Genomic DNA, 21,798 nt, shown 5'->3' with positions numbered 1-21,798 from the left:
GGGTTGCATCCTGCCTCCTTAGGAGTCCATCACTTTTCTTACTATGTGCACCGTTTTTAGGATCACACTCTTCTGCATGAGTCCTGGAGCTACTTCAGCCTCTAGTTTTTCTAGATTCCTTTTCAGGGATCTTGGGATCGTGCCTAGTGCTCCTATGATTATGGGTACAATTTCCACTGGCATATCCCATATTCTTCTATTTCTATTTTCAGATCTTGATACTTATCCATCCCTTTTCCCTCTTTCTCTTCAACTCTGGTGTCCCATGGTATTACGACATCAATGAGTGATACTCAAGAAGAAAGTATCACTCATTATTTTATTATTTAATTTTATTTATTTTATTTTATTCATTACTTTAGTTATATTATTATTATTATTACTTATTAGATTACCAATCCCACTTTGTCATCGAATCCCTGATCTCGTGGTCCGAATGATCATGACACTGACCTTTTTTCAAGGTCACAGAGCCAAAAAATGTAAAACATTAAAAACACAAATCCAGATATATCGTTTGAAAGGTAACTTATGTACTTTCAATGGATATTTTTAATTATACTCTAATTAGCCAAACAGTTTCTAATATTTTGTCATTTAATGGCCTTGGCGCAACAGTGAACTACACCAATAATAATAATGATAACAATGATAATAATATTAGTATCAATATTAGCCAAATCAGTTTTTCCTAAAAATCAAGAATGGCTGAACCAATTGATTTAAAATATTGTGTCAAGATCCCCCTAATTAGTCTGCAATATTCATACACTTCTTATTTTTATGATTTTATGAAATTTTACATTACATAATTTCGAAAATAATGAAACAGACCTTCAAGTTCCAAATTACAAAAGAATCATGATGAGGAAACGAAAGGTTCAAGATACCACCTGTGTCACTGCACTGTCCTTTACTCCTCTACAATAGATATCAGAACCATTTTACTCTGAACCTAGAATTGGGATTGAAAGGAGTTTGACAAATTACTTATGTTAATCAACGTTCAGATGGTCACATAAGTTTTAATATAATTTTTCAGTTAAAGAAAATTAAATTAAGAAATTTATAGATAAATAGTAAAAAATATAAGTAAATTACAGAATTGTTCATTTATTAAAATTTTCTCTGTTTTGGACGATTTACCAGAAATTTCGTACCGGATAAAAAAAAAAATTTAATCAATATTTATCTATTGTTATACATTTTCAATTAACAGTATATTGAAATTTCGTACCATTCTTCACAAACTGATGTGTTTTCGTTTGCATTACCAATGATCATTATACTCACCCATTCTTCTCAAATATGTGTTTTAGCCTGTATCACCAATAATCATTAAACTGACCTGTGCTAATTACAAAAAATCAGACAAGTAACATAATATAACTGACTCTATTCCTCTCTAACGTCGTCCATCTTCTACCTAAACATTCTCCTCTAAATATTGCCTTTTCCATTATCATTGAGAGGTATATTACAATTTCGTACCATTTTTTTCAAAATTCTAGACTTGTAGTCTGTATTACCAATGCTAATTAAACTCACCTGTGCTGGTTTAAAACAAAACCAGAAAAGATCTAATTGACTCTATTCGTCTCTAACCTTGTCCATCTTCTAGCTAGACAATCTCTTCTAAATATTGCTCTCATTTTAGTGTCCTCGAGTTCAGAGATTGACTAATCTTATGAAGCAACATTTCGGAAAAAAAAAGAAACTCGCTGGGTCACACAAACGCATAGCCCCGCCCACCTGACCTGAGCGCATATATATATTGGGCGAGTGACCAGGATATGTTAACAGTCACTTTTAGGCTTCGTTTAAACAACATGGTTTCTAAGGTAGTTCTAAAGTGATTTGGTTGGTTTTAAAACAATTGTAGGTGGATATATAATATGCAAATTGGGTGATAGGTTTTAAGTTTTTTGGTACTTGTGAGTAAATGAATTTTGTATTGGGTCGTGTCAGGTAATTATTCTCGTTGTCACATCTGTTCAGGACAAACTCATATACATTTGACAACACTAGAGAAACATTTTAAAGATTATGGGTCGTAACATAAGTATAAGACAGTTTTCCTTATTGATTTGGATAGATGATAAAAACTATAACATCATTGTTAATGTTTCTTTACTTTCAGTATACTGAATTTAGAATTATGTCTCTATAGAATTTCTTACAATTATATTTCCAGGTTATCTTGGTTGTGTTGGGTTTGGCTGCCCTGGTTGCTTCTGACGACAGCTTCGAGAGATACAGATATGCTCCTCCAAGGGTGAGTATTATCCTTTGAAATCCTTCAAAATATTGCATAAATATCTTTGGATTTTATTTGAAAACTATCTGGCAAATACTGACTTTAATATTCAGGATCAAATGGTAATCTGTTTCTGCTCGTTTAACAGGTCTCGTCCGCCTCCCGGGAATCCTTCGAGTCCTTCGAGTCCGGCGAAGCCAAATACAACTTCAACTGGGCCGTGAGCGACGACTCTTCCAGCAACGAATTCGGACACCAGGAAGCCCGCGACGGTGAGAACACCCAGGGATCCTACTACGTCCAGCTCCCCGACGGTCGCCTGCAGAAGGTGGCCTTCCACGTCGACGGCGATGATGGATATGTTGCTGAGGTCACCTACTCCGGTGAGGCTCAGTTCCCCGACTCCGACGAATCCTTCGAGTCTCGTGAGGCTCCCAGGAGGTTCTATGCCGCCCCTGACTCCAACGAATCCAAGTAAATCGGGAAACCGAATCCTTGAAGGTCTACAAGAACGAACGAAACGACTGTACAAGTTTTAAGGATATTTATATCTAATTTATGGAAATAAATCATAAATGATTAAGAAAACAAAAATTGTTATTTATCCATTTTAGTCGATAGTTGGACAAGCATATGATTATAAGTTCATGGATTTACTCGTCATTCCAAAGGCACCAGTTGATATTTTAGCTTATATAAATGACACTTGTAATGTCAACGGTGCATTAAAATTATTAGTACTAAGTCCCCAAAATATATTGGAAAAGATAACATCCGTATTGTTTTTGATGAATCAGTGCAAATGATTAGAAAGAAATAATTGTTACATACGCTGGCTATCTCTGCAATGAATTTTGCTATACTGCCAAATAAAAAACTCTATGATTCTGAATATACTCTAAAGTCAATCGAAGTAATAATATTATAAGTAATAGTATTATGTCATTAATACAACGAATCTTACGTAGAATTACTTTACTCAAACAATTCATCTGAAATATTTCCATGGGGGAAGTTTACATATCTGAAGAAGGAAAAAATAATCTGGTTGTGCACACTCCCTCGTAAGGAAAAAGGTGACTAATTTTTAGTTGTCTGTCCATCCACACTTTTTCTGCCCACCCTCAGATCTTAAAAGTTACAGAGGCTGGAGGGCTGGAAATTGGTATATTGATCGTCCACCCTCCAGTCATGAAATATACCAAATTGCACCCGTCTAGGTTCTGTAGTTGGCATTTTATTTAATGTTGAAATTAGCCATCATCGTACGTCTGCCAACAAATCAGGCCACCAGTGGGTCGCGGGTTTCTTCTGCGCATTCTTTACATGTTTTTTCCAGTCCTAACATAGAATTAAAATTGACGAAAAAGAGAAATACTATATTAATTCTGAAACATAGGTGGGTAAGCAAGCATTCATTAAATAAATCCACTATTCAAAACTGCAGAGAATGAAGTAATGAATATTGTTGCTTCTTGGAAAGTGATATGATGACATATGTGACAGCCTATTAAATCAATCATTAATTACCAGTTAAGGCACTTTTTGAACATTAATATATAAGGATGTTACGTAAGACTGAAATTAAGTAAAATGAAATATTGCGCGGTTTCTTATCGAGAGGCTAACTAGCTGTATTGTTTCAGTCTTCGTAATGACGAAGAAAATGAGGATTTTTCAGAGCCGGGACTTCATGTCATGACCTTACATATGTCATGGCTGCAAACAAGCTAATAAATATTTTTCTGAACGCCACTGTGGTTCTGTGCAAGTACTTGGTAAATGATGTATTGAACACTACATACCGCTACTACTACGAAAATAAAAAATGCTAAAATATTATCGCCATGTTAGTTTTTTCCCAGCTTTCAAGAGTTATGAATCAAATAAAATCATGATTTATTTGGTTACTTGAACCAAAATGTACATGATGCTCTACCAGTAAAATCAGTAGGCTATCGCAAAGAGTAGGTACAAGATCAACATACTGCTGCTTCTAGTTTCGGAGTCGGTATACCCAGGGTAAAACTTATTTTATACCAGTAATTTGCCAATACCAAACACTACTGACGAAGAACTTTCATTTCACCAATATTGATAGGACCCATATTCACCCAGGAATACCCAGATATCTGGATTTTTATCGTAATACCATTTACCAGTTGGCTGTCTGACGTTATACTATAAACGAGGAATCCTTACAATTAGGAGCCGATATATTTAAAGGTAAATTTCATTTATTCAAAAATGGCTTAATTTTGTTTTTAGAAAGTTAAGTGGAACTCAGGATATCCTGTGTAGGGAAATATATTTTGAATTTTTCGTTGAAGCAGCAAAGAAAAATCCACAACTTCCAATTCAAACGTTCACAGTTTTATGACGACAGAATCGATTAACGTTCGACTTTAGGGAGAAGTTCCAAGCGCAAGGAAGAAATCAGTTAGTTTCGAAAGCGTTGTCACTTCTAGTGCACCATGACATTTGGAGAGGTGTACTGTTTTTGTGTACTACATACACTCAGAAGCACTTATATTAGAATTTCACAAGCAGGGCTAAATGAATTCAGGGGAAATCAGGAACCAGTTTTTCTAATTCATCTAAAAAACAAAACAATTGTAAATGCTTGACGTATTGTTATATATGATTCTGCACACAGAACCAAAAGAGTTTTGAAGCCTTTTCTTCAGGTGGTGTTAACCTTTACACGGGCTACATGCACAAACTAAAATTCTTGACGTACGAGACAGTAAATTTCATTTTTGACATCACCTGCTACTGAGTTGCCTATTACACTTTATTCCACACAACATCACGTGACTGATATTACCGAGATAGGCAAGACACATAAAGACATTTCCTTCTTTAGAAGTATCTGCAGGCTTTTAAGGTGGTTTATAAATTATTGCCTCGTTCGTCATCGAGTAATGACAGAATACAATGCAGAATACACTTTTTGAGTTATTATTTCAGGGACAGAAAGACACTCCTATTCAGGTACTTATCGAGTTACCATTATGTATAATTGCAGATATCAAGTCGAAGACAATGTTTCAGTGTCTTATATCACTTCCAGAATATTACCTGTAAATGAACCACTATATATCTTGAAATGTCATGCTATGTAATTTGTCAGACTTATATACCAAGAAAACAATTAACACTTTATTTAAGCAAACATGATCCACTCGCAGTTTTGTTTAAAATAATTTAAGTTCGAGTTTGGGGATAACGTTAAAATGATACCTATTTCAAATATCTATTTGCAATAAAGAATATTGAATTATCGTTACTGTTTATTTTTCTAGTCTTAGTTTTCGTTTTTTCCACATTTTAGCAATTCGCATTAGATCTCTGTTTTAATATCTGTTAATCCCTTCTTTAATATATTTCTGATTAGTTATTTCACTTACTTTCAGTGAATATTTTAAAAAAAGTGATTAACTGGTATTCAGTGTACCACTATAGTCTCCCATCTTCATCAAGGTAGACAATCCTTCATACATTTTTTTTTTTGACGCAAATGACCCTGAACTTACTGACTGACCGAACCAACTTCGCAACATTTGGCAAAAACTGCGACTGACACTTGACCCCACCTACCTCGTCTTGGAGGTATATATACTAGACACGGGTCAGGACAACGATACAGACTCCCTTCGAGACTTCAGCTCATCAACATGGTTTCCAAGGTATTGTTTACGTTTTCGTCCTCTTCAAGATTTCATGGTGGAATTGAGGGCATTCTGAGAAAGAGCTCTTAATCAAGATTCGTTTAGTTTGTTAGAAAACTCTTCTAACGTACGTGAAAATATAGTGCTTATTGATGCATAATCTTAATTTTTAATTGTTTGAATAATTACTACAAATGTTTGGTATTAGGCTACATTTCACCACTTTCTGAATGGTTAGGTTCATAAGCTACCTTCTAAAAGTAAGAGTAAAATTTTTTTTCACTTCTTATGGAATATCTTCTTCAAAATAATTGATCTTAGTTCAAGTGTAATATGAAAAAAACAATGGACATTAGTAAGAACTTTATCATGGTTAGAGAGTCAGTCTTTGTTCATTAAAAAAAAGATAGAATAATAAAATAAGATATATTTTGTATTTTCCAGATCCTTATTGTTGCTTTGGGTTTGGCTGCCCTGGTGGCATCTGACGACAGCTTCGAAAGATACAGATATGCTCCTCCAAGGGTAAGTAGTATAAATCTTTCTCTAAAATCATTCAGTGGAGTTGTAACTTCATATTTCAAAATACTCTTGTAACGCAGAATTTAAAATAAAAAAACCTTAATACATTTGAAAGTAATCGTTAACCTTTCTTGACGTCCTTAACAGGTCTCCTCCGCCTCCCGGGAATCCTTCGAGTCCTTCGAATCCGGCGAAGCCAAGTACAACTTCAACTGGGCCGTGAGCGACGACTCCTCCAGCAACGAATTCGGACACCAGGAGGCCCGCGACGGTGAGAACACCCAGGGATCCTACTACGTCCAGCTCCCCGACGGTCGCCTGCAGAAGGTGGCCTTCCACGTCGACGGTGATGATGGATACATCGCTGAGGTCACCTACTCCGGTGAGGCTCAGTTCCCCGACTCCGACGAATCCTTTGAGTCCCGTGAGGCTCCCAGGAGGACCTACTACGCCCCTGACTCCAACGAGTCCAAGTAAACCTGGAAACCTGATCCTTATATCTTTACCACTACGAACAAAACGACTATACAAGATTATGGATATTTATATCTAATTTATGTAAATAAATGATAAGCCACTCATTAAAATGTATCATTTATTCCTGCTAAAACCTTATGTACTTATTCTAAACGAATTGCTCGAGTTATCCTGAAGCTGTATGGTAAACATTAAGCTCAGGAACTGCATTGTGTTAGGTAATATTTGTCATTCTTGGATTATTACGAGAATGTATGAAATTTATGAAATGAGTATTAAACGGGGAATACTAAGTCTACACGAAGTTTATATGACTTTATTAGATGCAAAAGTCAAATTCACTCATATCTGGATTTGTAAAGAAACAAGGTGTGATCCGACCTCCAGCTTACTAAAGCCGCGTGCTAATATCTATGGTCAAATAGAGCGTTGTTTCACCAACGAAAACTAAAATATTTACGCTATATTTTATCAGAAATGATTGTTCTCTCATTACTTGAAGGACAAAAGAATCAAATATATACAGAGACCAAGTCTAAGACATAAACCTATGAATATCTATGATTTATGGAATAAATCGTAATAGGTATATAGTAATTAGTCAATGGATTTGATGGTGATACATGTTGGAGCTGTAAAAAGGGGTATCCTATAAACTCGAATGACAGCTATTGCACAATGTTTAATGACAACTGCATTTTCTTTTACTGGAATTCTAAACTGGGTATACTGCAACATTTTTGGCCGCTATCACCGACTGAGAATATAAGACTGCAATACATTTTAATTTTCTTGCAACGCATCAATACTGCAAGCATTGCAAAATTTTCCAAAATTGCAAGGCTATGCTTTAATTGGTTCCATTGGCCCTTACTTTTAAACGACATCATAATATTTTTATATGAGTCCACTTTATCTTTATTTACAAAATCAAAAGGGATCAGACATGAAGCGCACATAAGGAATAATAATTTTTTAGTTTATTAAAATATTGCTGATATTTTTTTTCCATTTCTTCAGTTTAATTAATGACCATATGCTCCCAGAACACACCATCTAGTCTGGAGAGCTTCAGGAGTGTAACACTAAATATTTCTCTGAAGGAAATGGCATATTTTCAATGAAAAATGTAAAACTATAAATCCCAATAACATTCACATGTCATTCCTTGATAGACTTCCTTTACTTAAAAGAGATCACTGTTTCCTGATTGATAATATCATATTTCTATGGCGGGGAAGTGAGAACACGACCTCAGACTCGATTGATCATGCAAAAAAAAAAAAAAAAAAAAATGCTTAATATGGAGCAGGTTTGAAGATGAAATTTAAAACCTTATGAAATAACTTAACATATAATTTACAGAGTTTATATCTAGACAATATTGTACCTTTCATTATGGAAATGAATGAATGAATTTGCATCGTCATTCCATCAAAATACATAGAACAAAAAACAGACCTATCAAAGATATTATGCTGTATTTCCTGCATCTGCATAGGCATAGTTCCAACATCAAAAGATCTACCCACTTCTTCTATTAGGTCTTTCTTATCGCCTTCTTTTCCTAGGGACTGCTTTACTGTAGAACTTTTCGTTGTTATTGAGATAATACTCTTTATTTGAATTCATGATCTGAGGATATACATTTTGTAATCCTTAATTGGGTTATGGACATAAAAACAGCCAGATATTAAAATGACCCCTGGGAGATCACTTGTTAATAATTGTAAGTTTTTAAATTATGAATATTTTTTTCCCATTCAGATGAACATGGTAACCTGTTTCAGGACTATATTTGAAAACCCAGTCGTTAGCATCATCCTATTTTTTAAAGGAATAATTAGCATCTGTAATATCAGATGCTTTTCAATTAACAGATGAGGAGGTTTCCATGTCTAGTGGGACTACCATGTATTATGTATAAATAAAGTATAATGACCTATCTGACTATAATATATTCGGCCTTTTCCTTACATATAGCTCTGGATGAGCTGTTTAACTTTCACATTATTTTATGATAGACGAACCAAAATATGAAAATCAAATTGCATACTTTAAACAAATTATATATATATATATATATATATATATATATATATATATATATATATTATATATATATGATATATAATATATATATATATTTTTTATTCATATGCAGTCTCATATTCACGCTAGTTTCTCTGCCCTACATCTGTCAGTCCTAAAACCAAAACTCGTTTATCCTAAAAAAAAAGAAGAAGAAAAAAAAGAATAATCAAATACGCAAGGAACTTACTCCAATTTCTCACATCATCCCTGCAAAAATCACCAATTTTTTTGTCTCTCATATTAGGTGTCCATGACTGTAGCGATTGGCTAATCCTATGTAGCAACACAGGAGTGGAAAAACTCGCCCGTGACGCCGAGACGCTCGACCTTACCGACCTTGCCTGGCCAGGGTCCGGAGAATACCCCTCCCCTGGCTGGTATCTGTCTGTGTGTAGTATATACAAAAGGCATCTCGCAGGACAAGACACAGACTCGCTTCGAGACTTCAATTGGTCAACATGGTTTCTAAGGTAACTTAGAACTCGGTGTCTAAGAGGCTTGATCTGAGTGCTTTTTAGATATATTATTTGATTATTATTATTATTATTATATATTATGTATTATTATTATTATTATTATTATTTTTGCTCTAGGATTACTAGTGACTGTTATTGCATTTACAATGATTATCCTGTGAATAATACACATTGTAATTACCAGTTCCAATTTTTTCTCTTAAACGTTAATGACCATATCGAAAGAAAATTCTGAAAGTTTAACATATTTAGATACACTTCGTACGGTCATATCATTCCATACCCGGTGATTTTAAAGAGCGTTTTCTAAAGATGACTTATATTTATGACATATTCACAGCAAAAATACTAAAAAATGATCTAAATTTCAGGTCATCTTGGTTGTGTTGGGTTTGGCTGCCCTGGTTGCATCTGACGACAGCTTCGAAAGATACAGATACGCTCCTCCAAGGGTGAGTTTCTTTCTTTGAAATCCTTCAAAATATAGCATAAATATCTTAGGATTTTTTTTGTAAACTATCCGGCAAATTGTAACTTTGATATTCAGGATCAAATGGTAATCTGTTTCTACTTCTTCAATAGCTCTCGTCCGCCTCCCGGGAATCCTTCGAGTCCTTCGAGTCCGGCGAAGCCAAGTACAACTTCAACTGGGCCGTCGACCACGATCCTTCCAGCAATGAATTCGGACACCAGGAGGCCCGTGACGGCGAGAACACCCAGGGATCCTACTACGTCCAGCTTCCCGACGGTCGCCTGCAGAAGGTGGCCTTCCACGTCGACGGAGATGACGGATACATCGCTGAGGTCACCTACTCCGGTGAGGCTCAGTTCCCCGACTCCGACGAATCCTTCGAGTCCCGTGAGGCTCCCAGGAGGTACTACGCTGCTCCCGACTCCAACGAATCCAAGTAAACCTGGAAACCTGATCCTTATAGGTTTACCACTACGAACAAAACGACTGTACAAGATTATGGATATTTATATCTAATTTATGTAAATAAATGATAAGCCACTCATTAAAATGTATCATTTATTACTGCTAAACCCTTAGGTATATATATATTCTAAACGAATTGCTCGACTTATCCTGAAGCTGATTGGTAAACATTAAGCTCAGAAACTGCATTGTGTTAGGTAATACAAGTTTTTCTTGGATAATTACGAGAATGTATGAAATTTATGAAATGAGTATTACATGGGGAATACTAAGCCTACATGAAGTTTATATGACTTTATTAGATGCTGAGCGCCTCAGTGGCGTGGTTGGTATGGTGTTTGCTTTCCACCTCGGTGGTGGCGGTTCGATTCTCGGCCATTCCATTGAGGAGTGAGAGATGTGTATTTCTGGTGATAGAAGTTCACTCTCGACGTGGTTCTGAAGTCACGTAAAAGCCGTTGATCCCGTTGCTGAATAACCACTGGTTCCATGCAACGTAAAAACACCATACAAACATTTATTAGATGCTAAAGTCAAATTCACTCATATCTGGATTTGTAAAGAAACAAGGTGTGATCCGACCTCCAGCTTACTCAAGCTGCGTACTAAAATCTACGGTCAAATAGAGCGTTGTTTCACCAACGAAAACCAAGATATTTACGCTATATTATTAGAAATGATAGTTCTCTCTCTACTTGAAGGACAAATGAATTTATTATAAACAGAGACCAAGTCTAAGACATAAACCTATGAATATCTATGATTTATGGAATAAATCGTAATACGTATAAAGTAAATAGTCAATGGATTTGATGGTGCCACAAATGTTGAAGCTGTAAAAAGGGATATCCTGTAAACTCGAATGACAGCAATTGCACAATGTTTAATGAAAACTACATTTTCTTTTACTGGAATTCTAAACTGGGTATACTGCAACATTTTTGGCCGCTATCACCGACTAAGAATATAAGACTGCAATACATTTTAATTTTCTTGCAACGCATCAATACTGCAAGCATTGCAAAAATTTTCCAAAATTGCAAGGCTATTCTTTAATTGGTTCCAATTGGCCCTTACCTTTAAACGACATTATAATATTTTTATATGAGTCCACTTTATCTTTATTTACAAAATCAAAAAGGATGAGACATGAAGCGCACATAAGGAATAATAATTTTTTAGTTTATTAAAATATTGCTGATATTTTTTTTTCTATTTCTTCAGTTTAATTAATGACCATATGCTCCCAGAACACACCATCTAGTATGGAGAACTTCAGGAGTTTAACACTAAATATTTCTCTGAAGGAGATGGCATATTCTCTATGAAAAATGTAAAACTATAAATCCTAATAACATCCACATGTCATTCCTTGATAGACTTCATTTACTTAAAAGAAATCACTGTTTCCTGATTGACAACATCATATTTCTATGGCGAGGAAGTGAGAACACGACCTCAGACTCGATTGAGCATCCCCCGCACCCGCCCCCCCCACCAAAAAAAAATTCATATTTTAATGTATCTATTAGTAGTTTGATCAAATTGAATCCTTTGATCTTTTAAGTCGACTCTACAATGCCTCACTCAAACTATTGTGATGAAAATGTTTAGCCTATTATCTGAAATTATGCTATTAGAGAATTATAGCTACTGCAAAAAACATTAGTCAAGGGACTTGTGTGGCCTAAGAACCAATACTAGTTGAATAAAGCAGATTTTCTGTAATATTATAAAGAAGGATTTTTCATATCCATGTTCCAATAATAATTTTGGACTAAAAAAATATTCAAGGTTCGGATAAAGATTTAAAGACCAGATGAAGAATGTACTTCAAGAGATTTCTTGTAATAACATTATTTTGCCTATAATTTCGATTAGTCTCGAAAATCAATAGAGCATACTCAAATCTTATCAGTTTCGGAACTTAGTTATTATAACTACAAGTCCAAAAAAACCCAACTCCACTATTTACAAATGGAAAATGCTTAATATGGAGCAAGTTTTTGAAAGAAATTTTGAAATTTTTATATTCTTAAACGAAATAACTTAACATATAATTCACAGAGTTTATGTTATATCTAGACAACATTGTACCTTTCATTATGGAAATGAATGAATGAATTTGCATCGTCATTCCATCAGAATAAATAGACAAAACAGACATATCTAAGATACTATGCTGTATCTCCTGCATCTGCATAGGCATAGTTCCAACATCAAAAGAGCCAGGACTTGATGTCATGACCTTACATATATCATGGCTGCAAACAAAGCTAATAACTATTGTTCTAAACGCCTCTTTGTCCTGTGCAAGTACTTGGTAAATGATGTATTGGACGCTACATATCGCTACTACTACGAAAATAAAAAAATGACCTAAAATATTATCGCCATGTTAGTTTTTTTCCCCAGCTTTCACTTTCAAGAGTTATGAATCAAATAAAATCATGATTTATTTGGTTACTTGAACCAAAATGTAGATGATGCTTTATCAGTAAAATCAGAAGGCTATCGCAAAGAGTAGAGGTAACAAGATCTAAACAACTGCTGTTTTACATGTAGTTTCAGAGTCTGGTATATCCCAGGGTAAACATATTATTTTATACCAGTAATTTGCCAATACCAACTCTACTGACTAAGAACTTTCATTTCACCAATATTAATAGGACCCATATTCACCCAGGAATACCTAATATCTGGATTTTTATCGTAATACCATTTACCAGTTGGCTATCTGACGTTATACTATAAACGAGGAATCCTTACACTTAAAGGTAAATTTCATTTATTCAAAAATGGCTTCATTTTCTTTTTGGAAAGTTGAGTGGAACTTAGCATATCCTGTGTAGGGAAATATATTCTAAATTTTCCGTTGAAGCAGGCAAAGAATAAATCCACAACTTCCAATTCAAACGTACAGTTTTATGACGGCAGAGTCGATTTACGTTCGACTTTATTTGGAGAGGTCCAATGCAAGGAAGAAATCAGTTAGTTTCGAAAGCGTTGTCACTTCTAGTGCACCATGATTTATGTGTACTGTTTTTTTTTTTTTGCGCGACGTAAACTCAGAAGCACTTATATTAAATTTCACAAGCAGGGCTAAATGAATTCAGGGGAAATCAGGAACCATCTAAAAAACAAAACAATTGTAAATGCGTGACGTATTGTTATATATGATTCTGCACACAGAACCAAAAGGGTTTTGAAGCCTTTTTCTTAAGGTGGTGTTAACCTTTACACGGGGTACATGCACAAGCTACAATTCTTGACGTACGAGACAGTAAATTTCATTTTTGACATCACCTGCTACTGAGTTGCCTATTACAGTTTATTACGCACAACATCACGTGACTGAATACCACCGAATAGGCAAGACACATAAAGACATTTCCTTCTTTAGAAGTATCCATAGGCTTTTAAGGTGGCTTATAAATTATTGCCTCGTTCGTCATCGAGTAATGACAGAATACAATGCAGAATACCCTTTTTGAGTTATTAGTTTCATGGACAGAAAGAACACCTCCTGCACAGGTATTGATCGAGTTACCATTATGTATAATTGTGGTGGATATCACGTCGAAGACAGTCTTTTTTTAGTATCTTATATCACTTCCAGAATATTTTGCCTTTAAATGAACTACTATATAACTTGAAATGTCATGCTCTGCATAAGGTAGTTATACCTCTGTAATCTGTCAGACTTATATACCAAGAAAACAATTAACACTTTATTTAAGCAAACATGATCCACTCGCAGTTTTTGTTTAAAATATTTAGGTTCGAGTTTGGGGATAACGTTAAAATGAAACCTATTTCAAATATCTATTTGCAATAAAGAATATTGAATTATCGTTACTTTTTATTTTTCTAGTCTTAGTTTTCGTTTTTTCCACATTTTAGCAATTCGCATTAGATCTCTGTTTTAATATCTGTTAATCCCTTCTTTAATATATTTCTGATTAGTTATTTCACTTACTTTCAGTGAATATTTTAAAAAAAGTGATTAACTGGTATTCAGTGTACCACTATAGTCTCCCATCTTCATCAAGGTAGACAATCCTTCATACAATTTTTTTCTTTTTTTTGACGCAAATGACCCTGAACTTACTGACTGACCGAACCAACTTCGCAACATTTGGCAAAAACTGCGACTGACACTTGACCCCACCTACCTCGTCTTGGAGGTATATATACTAGACACGGTGTCAGGACAACGATACAGACTCCCTTCGAGACTTCAGCTCATCAACATGGTTTCCAAGGTATTGTTTACGTTTTCGTCTCCTCTTCAAGATTTCATGGTGGAATTGAGGGCATTCTGAGAAAGAGCTCTTAATCAAGATTCGTTTAGTTTGTTAGAAAACTCTTCTAACGTACGTGAAATATAGTGCTTATTGATGCATAATCTTAATTTTTAATTGTTTGAATAATTACTACAAATGTTTGGTATTAGGCTACATTTCACCACTTTTCTGATGTTAGTTCATAAGCTACTTCTAAAAGTAAGAGTAAAATTTTCACTCTTATGGAATATCTTCTTCAAAATAATTGATCTTAGTTCAAGTGTATTATGAAAAGAACAATGGACATTAGTAAGAACTTTATCATGGTTAGAGAGTCAGTCTTTGTTCATTAAAAAAAAGATAGAATAATAAAATAAGATATATTTTGTATTTTCCAGATCCTTATTGTTGCTTTGGGTTTGGCTGCCCTGGTGGCATCTGACGACAGCTTCGAAAGATACAGATATGCTCCTCCAAGGGTAAGTAGTATAAATCTTTCTCTAAAATCATTCACTGGAGCTGTAACTTCATATTTCAAAATATTCTTGTAACGCAGAATTTAAAATAAAAAACCTTAATACATTTGAAAGTAATCGTTAACCTTTCTTGACGTCCTTAACAGGTCTCCTCCGCCTCCCGGGAAGGGTCCTTCGAGTCCTTCGAATCCGGCGAAGCCAAGTACAAACTTCAACTGGCCGTGAGCGACGACTCCTCCAGCAACGAATTCGACACCAAGGAGGCCCGCGACGGTGAGAACACCCAGGGATCCTACTACGTCCAGCTCCCCGACGGTCGCCTGCAGAAGGTGGCCTTCCACGTCGACGGAGATGACGGATACATCGCTGAGGTCACCTACTCCGGTGAGGCTCAGTTCCCCGACTCCGACGAATCCTTTGAGTCCCGTGAGGCTCCCAGGAGGACCTACTACGCCCCTGACTCCAACGAGTCCAAGTAAACCTGGAAACCTGATCTTTATAGGTGTACCACTACGAACAAAACGACTATACAAGATTATGGATATTTATATCTAATTTATGTAAATAAATAATAAGCCACTCATTAAAATGTATCATTTGTTCTGCTAAACCCTTATGTTTTTATTCTAAACGAATTGCTCGAGTTATCCTGAAGCTGTATGGTAAACATTAAGCTCAGGAACTGCATTGTGTTAGGTAATATTTGTTTTTCTTGGATTAGACAAGAATGAATGAAATAATGTTATTTTGTCAACTTGCCATCTCTAACAAATACTGCATTAAACTGAGCCATTAAAACTCTAATACTAACGTACAGGAAGTCGAGTTTATGTGACTTTATTAGATGCAAAAGTCAAATTCACTCATATCTGGATTTGTAAAGAAACAAGGCGTGATCCGACCTCCAGCTTACTCAAGCTGCGTACTAAAATCTACGGTCCCAAATAGAGCGTTTGTTTCACCCAACGAAAACCAGATATTTTAACGCTATATTTTATTAGAAATGATTGTTCTTCTCTCTACTTGAAGGACAAATGAATCAATTATATACAGAGACCAAGTCTAAGACAAACTTATGAATATCTATGATTGATGGAATAATCGTAAATAGGTATAAAGTAATTAGTCAATGGATTTGATGGTGGCACAAATGTTGAAGCTGTAAAAAGGGATATCCTATAAACTCGAATGACAGCTATTGCACAATGTTTAATGAAAACTATATCTTCTTTTACTGGAATTCTTGAAAGTGGGTATACTGCAACATTTTTGGCCGCTATCACCGACTGGGAATATAAGACTGCAATACATTTTAATTTTTTTGCAATGCATTAATGCTGCAAGCATTACAAAATTTTCCAAAATTGCAAGACTATGCTTTAATTGGTTCCAATTTGGCCCTTACTTTTAAACGACATTATAATATTTTTATATGAGTCCTCTTTAAATCTTTAATTTACAAAATTCAAAAAGGATCAAGACATGAGGCGCAAAATAAGGAATAAAATAACAATTTTTTAGTTTATTGAAGAAAATATTGCTTGATATTTTTGTTTTTTTTCTACTTCTTGCAAATCTAATTAATGAAACGCAATATGGCCTTCCCAGAAACAACACACCATCTATGGTCCTGGAGAGCTTCAAGGAGTGTAAACCACCTAAATAGTTTATGCTGAAGGAGATGGCATATTTTGTTTCAATGGAAAAATGTAAAAAACTATAAATCCTAATAAAATTCACATGTCACTCCTTGATAGACTTCATTTACTTAAAAGAAATCACTGTTTCCTGATTGACAACATCATATTTCTATGGCGGGGAAGTGAGAACACGACCTCAGACTCGATTGATCATGCCAAAAAAAAAAAAAACAAAAAACAAAAAAAAAAAAAAAAATGCTTTAATATGGAGCAGGTTTGAAGATGAAATTTAAAACCTTATGAAATAACTTAACATATAATTTTAAGCAGAGTTTATATCTTAGACAATATTGGTACCTGTTTCATTATCGGAAATGAATGAAATGAACTTTGCAATGCGTCCATTCCATTCAAAATACATCAGAAAAAAAAACCAGACTCTATCCTAAGATATTATGCCTTGTATTTTCCTGCATCTGCATAGGCATAGTTTCCAACACTTGCCAACCAAAGATCTAACCCACTTCCTTCGATTATGGTTCTTTTCTTATCGCGCTTCTTTTCCCTAGGGCTTGGCTTTACTGCTTTACTGATAAACTTTTCCGTTGGTTTCACTTTGAGACCAATAAACTCTTTATTTGAATTCATCGATCTTGAGGATAAACCCATTTTTGTCAATCCTTAATTTGGTTTTATGGACAATAAAAACAGCCTAGATATTAAAAATGACGGCCGCCCCTGGGAAGATCACTTGTTAAGAATTATAAGTTTTTTAAATTATGAATATTTTTGTTTTTTTCCCATTACAGAAATGAACATGGTAACGCTGTTTTCAGGACTATATTTTGAAAACCCAGATCGTTTAGCATCATCCTATTTTTTAAAGGAATAATTAGCTTCTGTAATATCAGATGCTTTTCAATTAACAGATGAGGAGGTTTTCCATGTCTGGTGGGACTACTAAGTATTATGTATAAATAAAATATAATGACCTATCTGACTATAATATATTCGGCCTTTTCCTTACGTATGAAACCTAGGATGAAGCTATTTAAACTTTCAATATTTTTTTTTATGATAGACGAACCAAAATATGTAAATCAAATTGCAGACTTTAAAAAACATATATATATTTTTTATTCATAATGCAGTCGTCATTAATTACACCAAGTTTCTCTGCCCTTACATCTGTTTCATGTCCCTAAAACCCCAAAACTCGTTTATTTAAAAAAAAAAAAAAAAAAAAAAAAAAAAAATAAAAAAAAAAAAAAAAAAAAAAAAAAAAAAAAAAAAAAAATCAAATACGCAAGGAACTTACTCCAATTTCTCACATCATCCCTGCAAAAATCACCTATTTTTTTTTGTCTCGCATATTAGGTGTCCATGACTGTAGCGATTGGCTAATCCTATGTAGCAACACAGGAGTGGAAAAACTCGCCCGTGACGCCGAGACGTTCGACCTTACCGACCTTGCCCTGGCCAGGGTCCGGAGAATACCCCTGGCTGGGTATTCTGTCTGTGTGTAGTATATAAAAGGGGCATCTGCGCAGGACAAGACACAGACTCGCTTCGAGACTTCAACTGGTCAACATGGTTTCTAAGGTAACTTAGAACTCGGGGTCTAAGAGGCTTGATCTGAGTGCTTTTTAGATATTATTATTATTATTATTATTATTATTATTATTATTATTATTATTATTATTATTATTATTATTATTATTATTATTATTATTATTTTTTGCTCTAGTGATTACTAGTGACTGTTATTGCATTTACAATAATTATCCTGTGAATAATTTACATTTTGATTACCAGTTCCAATTTTTTCCCTTAAAAGTTAATGGCCTTGTCGAAAGAAAATTCTTAAAGTTTAACATATTTAGATACAATTTGCACGGTCATATTATTCCATACATGGTGATTTTAAAGAGAGTTTTCTAAAGATGACTTATATTTATGACACATTCACAGCAAAAATACTAAAAAATGATCTAAATTTCAGGTTATCTTGGTTGTGTTGGGTTTGGCTGCCCTGGTTGCGTCTGACGACAGCTTCGAAAGATACAGATACGCTCCTCCAAGGGTGAGTTTCATTCTTTGAAATCCTTCAAAATATAGCATAAATATCTTAGGATTTTATTTGTAAACTATCCGGCAAATTGTAACTTTGATATTCAGGATCAAATGGTAATCTGTTTCTACTTCTTCAATAGCTCTCGTCCGCCTCCCGGGAATCCTTCGAGTCCTTCGAGTCCGGCGAAGCCAAGTACAACTTCAACTGGGCCGTCGACCACGATCCTTCCAGCAACGAATTCGGACACCAGGAGGCCCGCGACGGTGAGAACACCCAGGGATCCTACTACGTCCAGCTCCCCGACGGTCGCCTGCAGAAGGTGGCCTTCCACGTCGACGGAGATGACGGATACATCGCTGAGGTCACCTACTCCGGTGAGGCTCAGTTCCCCGACTCCGACGAATCCTTCGAGTCCCGTGAGGCTCCCAGGAGGTACTACGCTGCTCCCGACTCCAACGAATCCAAGTAAATCTGGAAAAGTCTCATTCATCCCAACAAGACGACGCTGACTATCGTATCACTCGATAGATATTTATATTCGTAATTTATGCAATAAATATTGTGAAAGATATCTTGAAACAATTGTTGTCTATTCCATAAAATCCTCCTCTATCGCCTATTGCCAGTTTCTCTCTTTCTACAAACACGGACACACACGCACCAACACACATACACACACACACACACATACACTCGTAAATCTAGACGAGCTTGACAGCGTTATGCATATGGTGATATTCGTATCTTCTCTTGAATTTATTTCATAAGATAATTTTACGCAAAAGAGCAATGCACGTAAATACATCTATCTGAATGCAAGCGAGTGAAAAAAATTCAGCCAGTACTCTTCATATATTCATATTTACATGCATTCTTCTAATTCATTTATCGTGATCCTTATACTGACAATTAGACAACTTTTTTTTCTTTTATCAACTTCTTACGTAAACTGAACGGGCCACGCGTCTTGTATCAAGGAAAACTGACTGAAATCAGAACTGCGTCCGCCAACATTTCCATAGGGATCTCTTAATGGTTCAATTGATCTTTAGGGGAAAATTAAGTAACTTTACTTTGCTCACAAATGTTCTGAAAGGGGGGATGAATGGATCAGCTTAAGTTGTCTGTAAAAGCAAACTTTTGAGATGGGTTCGTCTGTCCGACCGCACTTTTTCTGTCCGCTCTCAAATCTTAAAAACTAACGAGGCTGGAAGGCTGCAATTTGGCATGCTTGATGATTGGAAGGTGACTGGTCAACATCCAATTTGCAGCCCTCGGTAGTTTTTAAGATCTGCGGGTGGACAGAAAAAGTGCGGACGGACGGACAATAGTTTCCTTTTTGCAGAAAACTGAAAAACTGACTAGGCTACAGAATACAATATCACTAATTCATAGCTTAGCGGTTACAAATTTCCCCAAGAAACGATTAAATTGAAGAAAACGTCTATTAATCTACCCCGACCTCTTATCCCGCGGTATTTCACATCCCATTACAGAGAACAGGTCCGGGTGTGGTTGTGCGGGTGAGCCAGAGCAAACATGGTGAGAGGTTGCAAACATACTTGTCAGGCGACGATGATTTAGGGTCTTCTTGCGCATGCGCTCGCGTCTGGGGAAATAAATACCTGAAAGGAATCAAAAGGAAATCTGGAATACGTTCGTCTTGAAGTTTTTGCTTTTCAATGAAATACAGTAGTTGTCTGAGGGTGAATGTTGTGGCAAATTGTGTGTTACGTTATCAAGTACTTATTTTCTTTTAATTAACGAGAGTTCCATTTTGCCCAGTGATTTGAACTGTTTTATTTCATGTTTCTGAGCTTAATTATTTTTTTTTCATTATTCTGAGTAGAAAAAAGCCTGTTTTATTAATTTTTTAAAATTTCAATAAAATTCTCACACACCTTTATTTGTTGTGTTGTTGCTTTTCCAAACAGCTGATTTCCTTGTGAGAAAAAAAAAACCATTGCTCCATTCATCTTTTAAGAAGATACACAACCAGACAACGTCTACAGCTTAGTTTGTACTTAGGGAATTGAATGACAATGTGTACGGCATTGCCAAAGATTCGGGTATACAGAACGAAGGTATTTTCAGTAAATTCAGACACGATGCTCCTTAGAACTTACGGATCGCGATGATGCTGAAACTGAAGTGTCAGTGGAAACAGAAATTCTACTGACGCTACTAAGAACGTAGGTGGATCTTTCCATAGATTTTATTATAAGTAAGAACATGAGATTGAAAGGTTGTAATTATCAGAGATGCTGAAATATTTTTCTTCATTATATTATTATTAAATTATTGTGATTTTTTTTTCAACATTCTGTTAACTGATCTCTTCTTTCTTTATTTCCTATTATCTTCTGTAACCTCTTTCAATGAACACTATATTGTTTTTTTCATATATCGGTTATTTTATGCATAATAATAATAATAATAATAATAATAATAATAATAATAATAATAATAATAATAATAATAATAATAATACAGTCTGGAGACTACAACTAGATCTTAGATGGCGATCTCCGCTGATGTATTCTAGTTGGTATTTTTACTGGTCTTGAAGTCCGGTATTTTTCTAGTGTTAATAATAATAATAATAGTTATAATAATAATAAAAATTCAGTTTGGAGACTACAACTAGATCTTAAATGGCTATCTCCACTGATATATTCTAGTGGGTATTTCTACTGGAATTGAAGTCCGGTATTTTTCTAGTGTTAACAGTAATATTAATAATTATAATAATAATAAAAATGCAGTCTGGAGACTACAACTGGATCTTAGATGGCGATCTACGCTGATTGATTCAAGTTAGTATTTTTACTGCAGTTGAAGTCCGGTATTTTTCTAGTGTTAAGAATAATAATAAATAATAATAATAA

The 21,798-nt window shown here is 35.0% G+C and overlaps 5 protein-coding genes and 1 long non-coding RNA gene across 6 annotated transcripts in view; 5 read left to right on the top strand and 1 right to left on the bottom strand.

The window, feature by feature from the left end:
- Window positions 1-21,798, bottom strand: part of LOC135227139 (pro-resilin-like) — a 212,272-nt gene that overhangs the window by 33,467 nt on the left and 157,007 nt on the right. The window lies entirely within an intron of this gene.
- On the top strand, window positions 1,770-2,851 carry LOC135227120 (pro-resilin-like). The gene is made up of 3 exons (XM_064266996.1): window positions 1,770-1,841; window positions 2,195-2,275; window positions 2,406-2,851. Exons 1-3 carry the CDS (start codon window positions 1,794-1,796, stop codon window positions 2,733-2,735), a joined length of 459 nt encoding a protein of 152 aa, XP_064123066.1. The 5' UTR covers window positions 1,770-1,793; the 3' UTR covers window positions 2,736-2,851.
- Window positions 5,894-7,037, top strand: LOC135227121 (pro-resilin-like). Its single transcript, XM_064266997.1, has 3 exons — window positions 5,894-5,946; window positions 6,373-6,453; window positions 6,598-7,037. The coding sequence occupies exons 1-3, from the start codon at window positions 5,935-5,937 to the stop codon at window positions 6,925-6,927; spliced, it is 423 nt and encodes a 140-aa protein (XP_064123067.1). The 5' UTR covers window positions 5,894-5,934; the 3' UTR covers window positions 6,928-7,037.
- On the top strand, window positions 9,416-10,519 carry LOC135226830 (pro-resilin-like). Its single transcript, XM_064266523.1, has 3 exons — window positions 9,416-9,491; window positions 9,869-9,949; window positions 10,080-10,519. The coding sequence occupies exons 1-3, from the start codon at window positions 9,480-9,482 to the stop codon at window positions 10,407-10,409; spliced, it is 423 nt and encodes a 140-aa protein (XP_064122593.1). The 5' UTR covers window positions 9,416-9,479; the 3' UTR covers window positions 10,410-10,519.
- On the top strand, window positions 14,643-15,404 carry LOC135226829 (uncharacterized). Its single transcript, XR_010317290.1, has 3 exons — window positions 14,643-14,699; window positions 15,119-15,199; window positions 15,343-15,404. It is a non-coding gene; the product is annotated as an uncharacterized LOC135226829 (long non-coding RNA).
- LOC135227119 (pro-resilin-like) lies at window positions 18,339-19,481 on the top strand. The gene is made up of 3 exons (XM_064266995.1): window positions 18,339-18,438; window positions 18,839-18,919; window positions 19,050-19,481. The coding sequence occupies exons 1-3, from the start codon at window positions 18,427-18,429 to the stop codon at window positions 19,377-19,379; spliced, it is 423 nt and encodes a 140-aa protein (XP_064123065.1). The 5' UTR covers window positions 18,339-18,426; the 3' UTR covers window positions 19,380-19,481.

The sequence above is a fragment of the Macrobrachium nipponense genome, chromosome 15, assembly GCF_015104395.2.
Source record: "Macrobrachium nipponense isolate FS-2020 chromosome 15, ASM1510439v2, whole genome shotgun sequence".
NCBI lineage: Eukaryota > Metazoa > Arthropoda > Malacostraca > Decapoda > Palaemonidae > Macrobrachium > Macrobrachium nipponense.
Note: the sequence above shows the minus strand (reverse complement) of the source record. Positions and strands in the feature narration are given on the sequence as shown.

Excerpts from the sequence above, each read along its gene's own strand:
- LOC135227120 (XM_064266996.1), top strand. The coding sequence starts at position 1,794 with ATGTTAACAGTCACTTTTAGGCTTCGTTTAAACAACATGGTTTCTAAG. Across the intron at positions 1,842-2,194 it reads TAAACAACATGGTTTCTAAG|GTTATCTTGGTTGTGTTGGG; the intron begins GTAGTTCTAAAG and ends TTATATTTCCAG. Across the intron at positions 2,276-2,405 it reads ACAGATATGCTCCTCCAAGG|GTCTCGTCCGCCTCCCGGGA; the intron begins GTGAGTATTATC and ends CTCGTTTAACAG.
- LOC135227121 (XM_064266997.1), top strand. Across the intron at positions 6,454-6,597 it reads ACAGATATGCTCCTCCAAGG|GTCTCCTCCGCCTCCCGGGA; the intron begins GTAAGTAGTATA and ends CGTCCTTAACAG.
- LOC135226830 (XM_064266523.1), top strand. Across the intron at positions 9,950-10,079 it reads ACAGATACGCTCCTCCAAGG|CTCTCGTCCGCCTCCCGGGA; the intron begins GTGAGTTTCTTT and ends CTTCTTCAATAG.
- LOC135227119 (XM_064266995.1), top strand. Across the intron at positions 18,920-19,049 it reads ACAGATACGCTCCTCCAAGG|CTCTCGTCCGCCTCCCGGGA; the intron begins GTGAGTTTCATT and ends CTTCTTCAATAG.